The sequence below is a fragment of the Sinocyclocheilus anshuiensis genome, unplaced genomic scaffold (genome assembly GCF_001515605.1).
Source record: "Sinocyclocheilus anshuiensis isolate Anshui unplaced genomic scaffold, SAMN03320099.WGS_v1.1 scaffold609, whole genome shotgun sequence".
NCBI lineage: Eukaryota > Metazoa > Chordata > Actinopteri > Cypriniformes > Cyprinidae > Sinocyclocheilus > Sinocyclocheilus anshuiensis.
This window is the reverse complement of record NW_015541011.1, coordinates 430,859-437,648: the sequence shown is the minus strand read 5'-3', so window position 1 is coordinate 437,648 and position 6,790 is coordinate 430,859. Positions and strand designations below refer to the sequence as shown.

Genomic DNA, 6,790 nt, shown 5'->3' with positions numbered 1-6,790 from the left:
TATATATATAAATGCTAAAGCAGTAAATCTATGGAAAAACATAAAAAGTCCAACACACTGTCATAGCTTGGAAAAGTTTAGTGTTACCTTTCAGGCATTTTTCTTCATTTGAACAAATGTCTGAAATGTTGACATCTAACAAAGGTTTAGCTATGACAGTGTGCATATTTTACTGCTTTCATGTATTCTACCGTAAGAGGTGTTTAATGCTGTAAACCTGAAAAGTTGCTAGCAATATTGTTAACTGCTTTGTGGAGACTTGTCACTTATTCACTCATTCACTTATTTGTATTTGACCATGAACACCACAGCTGTTACTGGTGAGACTCTAGTCAGAGAGTATGTAACCCAAAACTGCTCTGTTGCACCATCAGGGGATATTAAAATTCTAAATCTAAATTTGTTTCTCACAGTGCTGTATCAGCACAATGACGCCTTACTCATACGCATACACCCTGAAATGCGTCATGTGCTTGTGTTTGTAACACACTGCCCTCATGTGGCTGTAAGTTTGTGCCACTTTCCATTAATAGAGTATAAAATAGGGTTGTTGGTTCATTTACTATGCTTTCCTCTATCATTTACTCTAATGCTTAAAGTGTGTATTAGGATATCAGTGTATTTTGTATAACTGTAAAGTTCCTTGTATGTTTAATTTACATCTCTTCTTCTCGCTCTCAGTGCTGGGGATGAGAGTCCAGTGGCCCTGGCCATAGTCCAGGCTTCCAGCAGAGACTGTGGAGTATATGGCTGCTCAATCAAGAATGAATATGGGACTGACATCACGGATTACTTACTCAGCGCAGACAGTAATTTATAACTCATTGGTCCAATAAACAGAAATCTGCTAATGTATTATTTATTATGTTCACTTTCACTCTGTTTCTTTTTTGGGCAGTACTGGCAGATTTTTTCTTAAGGGAAGATTTAGAAGGTAAGACTTCTGGAGGAAATCAAACGTGTATATTGCTAATTATACTTCAAGTTTTTTTTTACCTACATTGAATTTTCTATACTATATTTCTGTCTTCTCAGTTGGAGAAGAGATTGAGATGACATCAATGATGTTCACCAAAGGCCTGGCAGACTCTGGATACTGGGGTGATAAATTCTTTGGTCGCATCATGACAGCGGAGGTTCAGATTGGAGAGGGATGTGTGCACAAGACCTGCAGGGCAAAGGTCATCTATGGTTTGGACCCTGTCTTTGAGTCAGGCAGCACGTGCATCACTAAAGTAAGAAATCCCATCACATATGGGGCCAAGGAGGAGAGCAACCTGGTCGAGAGAAATCTAGAGATCACCAAACAGGTTAGAGTCTTAGTGGATCACAATTTACATTAAACAATTCATAGTGACATAGCAAAAACCATAAAAAGGAAACATTGAGGAAAGTGGTTATTTATACTGCCAAGCTCCAAAAAGTACCATAAGAAGTATCATAAAATTGGTCAGTACAATGGTAAATGTTAAAGTTCTAAAACCTTATTTATATTTTTGAAACTTGTACATTTGTGACTGATCATGATGTGGCAAGAACCAATGAGATTTGATCTGTGAATCTGTGAAAATTATTTGAAATATTCAATCATTATCACACAAGTCATACCTTCATTTTTTGATACTCTTGTTTTTACTGTCTTTTTGGAGCTTGTATTATAATTGTTTGGAAAAAGAGCAGCTCAGGAATTTTTACCACAATGATTTTCAGTTTGGGTATTTTTCAAGTAAAAGTTGTTGTTTTTTTTATCATTTTCTTATCCTCAGGACTGTAAAATCCAAAATACCGTTCGGGAGTACAGCAAAATATTTGCAGCCGAGGCCAGAGTGATTGAGAACTTTGGATTCTCATTAGAGTAGGTCATGGAATACAATATTATTTCAAACTACTGTCTCTACACATAAATGTGTGTGTGTGTGTGTGTGTGTGTGTGTGTGTGTGTTTGTATACATATATATAATAACTGCTATCTATAAAAATTTTAATAATTGATATTTTGGCTCTGAAGTACCAATAATTTGTAACTTATTTTATGACTATTTGATATCTATAATTCTTTTCTATTAAGTAATATTGATTGAAAGACATTTCTATGTAATGCATATGGATACAAATAAGAGATAATGTCAAAATGATCTAATTTCAGTCTTCTTTGCTTCTCTGAATCAATTCAGAGTCATCCCCCTTCATCTGATGTATCGGCCCGCCAATACAATTCCATATGCTACAGTAGAGACTGACCTGAAGGGCGTGTATATGAAATACTGTCTGATGGACAGCACAGGGAGACTGATCGCCAGAGCCACCTCTGAGGTGGAGCAGAAGTGTTGCACTTTCCAGCACTGGATCCATCAATGGACCAATGGAAACCTCCTGGTTACCCGGATAGAAGGTAAGAAGGCTTCACATGTACTTATGAGTAAGTTGCTAAGTACTATATATTAAAATATTCCTAAATGTATGCAAAAAATATAATAATATAATAGTATAAAATAAACTCTTGTGTGTTTCAGGTGTTGATACAAAGATTACAAGCATTGAAATTGTTACTAAGTCTAAAGGGTTGGTATATTTTACTATGAGATTATCATGTTTACCCATTTTTCTGATATTTCCACTTCTTCTTCAGTTTTTTCTTGGAGAGACTAATATTTTTAATGTCTTCTGCAGGTATCAAGGCCTCACAGATAAAGGATCTCCAAAGATAATCGAGCAGTTCATTACTCAACATCAGTGTAATTACTACTGTGGACTTTTGAGCCTAAGACCCTTAAAGCCAGTGGAATCTCTACAGCAGCCTAAAATAAAGACCTCCAGGAGCCCTCTACTGGCCCGGAGGGGCGTAACAGGCTCATCCAGCCCTCAGCTTCAGAAGAAAGGAACTAGCCCACAGTCCACCAGGAAAGGCACGTCTAGCCCCAAAGTGGTTAAAAAGACAGGTGAAGCTGGGGAGAGCAATTCCACCACCAAACACAAAGCTGTGGAGGTCCCAAAACCTGTCAGGATGAGGTAGAAAGAAGGACTAGAACTCTTGGAAACAAACGCAAAGCAACTAGGGCATACTTTTTGATTTTCTTACCAAACTTTAGTTTGGAGACTGTATAATTATCTATAGCTACTGATGTACAGCACAGGTGGCTTCCTGTAAATGGATTCTGTCCATTGTCTTTGCACAGTGTCTAAAATGCAACAAATAAGGAAGAAATGGCTATATAGATACAAGGATAGTAAAAGGGTGAATGACCAGACAGAGGTGTTTGGCCATTTTTAATATTACTGTGAACTGCTTTGCAGCTATAAGTCACCATTAATACCTCCTGAGACAACCTTCACTTTATTTTTAAGAGCTGAATTGAAGCTATCACCTTTTTAAGACTGGAGAAAAATACAAAACCCGGGCTGCCTGTAGATGGATGAACAGTGTTTTCAGATAGACTCTGGAACTTTGTTATGATTTACTCAAATGTTCCTATGTCAAGTTTATATGTCTAAGGAACCGTGAGAGAGGGACTCTTCGAGGTTTCCTCAAACAACTGTGATGTATGTGTTTCAGCTGTGTAGAAATGCAGCTGTCACCGAGGTGCTTTTTATAGTGGATTGTTCTGCTTTTAAGGGTTATGGCCATTAATCTGCAACACCAGTGCACCGATATTGGTTGTATGCAGGCAAAGTATTAGTGTCATAATCAATGCAGATGAGATTTATCTTAAATGTATCTCCTAGAAGAGGGAAAATTATGCGGCGTGTCTATTTACACCTTGTTGGCAGATGCTATTTACACTACCTTCGCCCACCAACGTGTGTTTGGGATAGTCAACATTACAAAAGACGATAGAGAATCATCAGCTCTAGTGGCGCAGATGGTAAAATGTGTGTTGTGCTAATTTTGATCAACCCGGGTCCGAATCCACCTTTTGGAGAACTTTTTTCTCCCTTTTCAAATTTTTAAATCACATCAGAAAAGCATTTATTTTCAATAAAAATGAAGGAAATAATTAAAAAGTTGAAAATAAAGTAATGGGTAAGGTTAGGGAGGTCCCAATAAGGTGGCATCCATTTAATAATTTTAATTAAAATTTACACTCAATAAGTTATTATTGCATACTGTTTTATAATGTAGGCTACTACATAAATCCTGCTATTTTAACAGTGTAAATAGAATCTATAGCTATTTGCATTTAGTGTAAATAGCATATCACTAAGAAATGCTGCTACTGACCTTCCATGCGTCATCTGTCTCTGGAACCCTCCAACTTCACACAAATGGAATATATATATATATATATATATATATATTAACATTCAAAAGTTTGGGGTCAGATATTAATAGTTGTATTAATATAAGCAAGGATACATTAAATTGACCAAGAGTGACAATAAAGGCATTTATAATGTTACAAAATATTTTTATTTCAAATAAATGCTGTTCTTTTGAACTTTCTATTTATCAAAGAATCCTGATAAAAACAGGAAAAATCAGTTTACACAAAAATATTAAGCAGCACAAAATGAAAATTCAGCTTTGCCATCATAGGAATACATTTTAAAATATATTAAAATAGAAAAACGTTATTTTACCATTTTCACAATATTACTGTCTTTACTGTATTTTTGATTGAATAAAGCCTTTGTGAGCATAAGAGACATCTTTCAAAAACCCCAAACCTTTGAATGCTCAGTGTTTACAGGTTTTGAAAGTTTGAAATGTATGATAATTAAAAATAACCAAAATAAATCAATGTAGCTATCTAACCCTTTACACCGTTCACAAGATTTAGTAACCATTATTTAGCAGAAATGGCGGGTGCTAACTGCAAAAACTCATAAAATATCCATGAATTACTTGTTTAGATGTATATGAAAGGTTACCACAGATAGTGGTCAGAAATTATAAGATATGATATGGCATAAGGGCATACTCTGGTCTGTGTAGGGGTTTATATTATAAAAAATTATATGGATTGTAGTGTATTAGAGAGAGAAGATTAGCAGTATATGGTATGTTTGTAAGGATAAACATTTTAAGTGTTTTTGTTGCGTTGTGTTATTTGTTTTTGTAAAATAAATGTGTAAATACAGCAGATAATTCTTTGGCTCATTTTACCTTCATATCTTAAAAACTGCCTGCCTGACCAAAGAGCCCTTTGGCCCTTATTGGTTGGCTCCTGTAATGCAATAGTCCGTGTTTTCACTGCAATGCCAGCATAACCACCAGAATAAAACATTGCAGAGCACTATGTCTTAATATCTGTCACATCACTGGATGTTAATTTGAAAAATGATTATAACATTTAAGACAGAACAACACAAATTGAATTAAATTTACAGCATTTACAGAACATACAAATACTTTTGCATTGTGCTAACACATTGTGTTACAACAATAAAGAAATGATGTATGAATAGCTAAATGTATAATATATTATTAATATACATATATTAACTTAACATACATTTAAAATGTGTGAATTTAATAAATAATGTCATTATATTTAGTTCAGAGGTGTTTTCTGCATTTTTGTATCATTACCTATTGGCCAAACTACATGCAAACAGATTCCTGAAAGAGGCCACAACAGTTTGCAAAATAAATTGTAGCATTTTTCACTCCACTCCAGGACCCCTCGAAATAAATTGTTCCATTGTTGATAGTGCTGCAAACAAACAAACATTTACATTGATGCAGTCTATAGAGTAAATATTTCCTAGATTAAAGGAACAGTACACCCAAAATTTACAATTTGCTGAAAATTCTCTCATCCTTAGGCCATGGGTCATCTGCAGTGAATGGGTGCCATCAGAATGAGAGTCCAAACAGATGATAAATAATAAATAATCTGCAAGTAATCCACAAGACTCCAGTCCAAAAATCCAACAACGTATTTGTTTAAAACTGTTTTTGCTTTTAAACAGTGCTTGATCTATGCATATTTCTTTTTTCACTGAAGAAAGCAATATTATGGATAGAGGACTCGTATTTTAGTCTGAAGCAACAGTTTAAAGTTAAAACGCCTTGATGTGATTTGTTTATTACAAACACACAGCTTTTCACTTCAGATGTTAATTGATGGACTGGAGTCACGTGGATTACTTGTGGATGTTCATTTTTGGGTGAACTATTCCTTTAAACATTTCAGTCCTGAGTGCTTTTAGATGACGACAACACAACAATATTCTCTGTCCTTACCTTTCAAAAAGATCATTACAGCAAGTTTCAATGTTGGGAGTAGTGGTATTGAAGACATTTTGAAACACATCCACGCAGTCCAACGGAGGGACGAAAAGTATACCTACAGGTAGAACAATACTAAATTTAACTCAAAACCAGATTGTACTTAATCAAAACCAGCAGGTGAGGGGGCTGTGGCATAGTAGTTCATCTGCGCTGGTAACTGATATTAGGTTAAAGCAGTGCTGGGGAAAGTTACTTTTAAAAGTAATGCATTACAATGCATTAATTGGTTAATAGAATGGGATTAAATACATAAAGTATATTTGTGTTGTTTAACATTTAATTATTGCATGTTTGCTTCATATTCTGAGTTGCATTATTTTTATTCATTTTCAGGAATACTGAATCTGTGTTTTTTTTTTTTGTAGGTCTTTTTTTGTGAGTGAGATTAATTAATGCATATTCATATTTATTTTAGAACTACAGTAACACCTTCTGATTTCTCTCAACATGGGGACAGGAGAGCTGTCAATCAATAAATTGAAAAAAAAAAAAAGTAACTTGCGTTACTTATTTGAAAAAGTAACTCAGATATTCTCTTGTAAATTAAAAAGTAAT

At 34.7% G+C, this 6,790-nt stretch overlaps 2 protein-coding genes across 3 annotated transcripts in view; one reads left to right on the top strand and one right to left on the bottom strand.

The window, feature by feature from the left end:
* The window catches only part of LOC107690359 (alpha-protein kinase 3-like), a 14,500-nt gene extending 10,541 nt beyond the window's left edge, over window positions 1-3,959 (top strand). The window contains exons 8-14 of one of the 2 annotated variants that reach the window (XM_016488661.1): window positions 682-809; window positions 899-934; window positions 1,036-1,310; window positions 1,767-1,855; window positions 2,175-2,392; window positions 2,514-2,562; window positions 2,671-3,959. In XM_016488661.1, the coding sequence (XP_016344147.1) occupies window positions 682-809; window positions 899-934; window positions 1,036-1,310; window positions 1,767-1,855; window positions 2,175-2,392; window positions 2,514-2,562; window positions 2,671-3,013 (1,138 nt within the window). In that variant the 3' untranslated portion in view covers window positions 3,014-3,959. Of the gene's footprint in view, window positions 1-681; window positions 810-898; window positions 935-1,035; window positions 1,311-1,766; window positions 1,856-2,174; window positions 2,393-2,513; window positions 2,563-2,670 lie in introns of those variants that run through there. The other variant, XM_016488662.1, reaches the window with a different exon arrangement.
* A 1,531-nt stretch (window positions 3,960-5,490) lies between these two features.
* The window catches only part of slc28a1 (solute carrier family 28 member 1), a 9,967-nt gene continuing 8,667 nt past the window's right edge, over window positions 5,491-6,790 (bottom strand). Inside the window, exons 17-18 of the mRNA XM_016488658.1 lie at window positions 6,188-6,290; window positions 5,491-5,654 (exon numbers count right to left, since the gene is read on the bottom strand). Of these exons, the coding sequence (XP_016344144.1) occupies window positions 5,543-5,654; window positions 6,188-6,290 (215 nt within the window). The 3' untranslated portion in view covers window positions 5,491-5,542. The remainder of the gene's footprint in view (window positions 5,655-6,187; window positions 6,291-6,790) is intronic.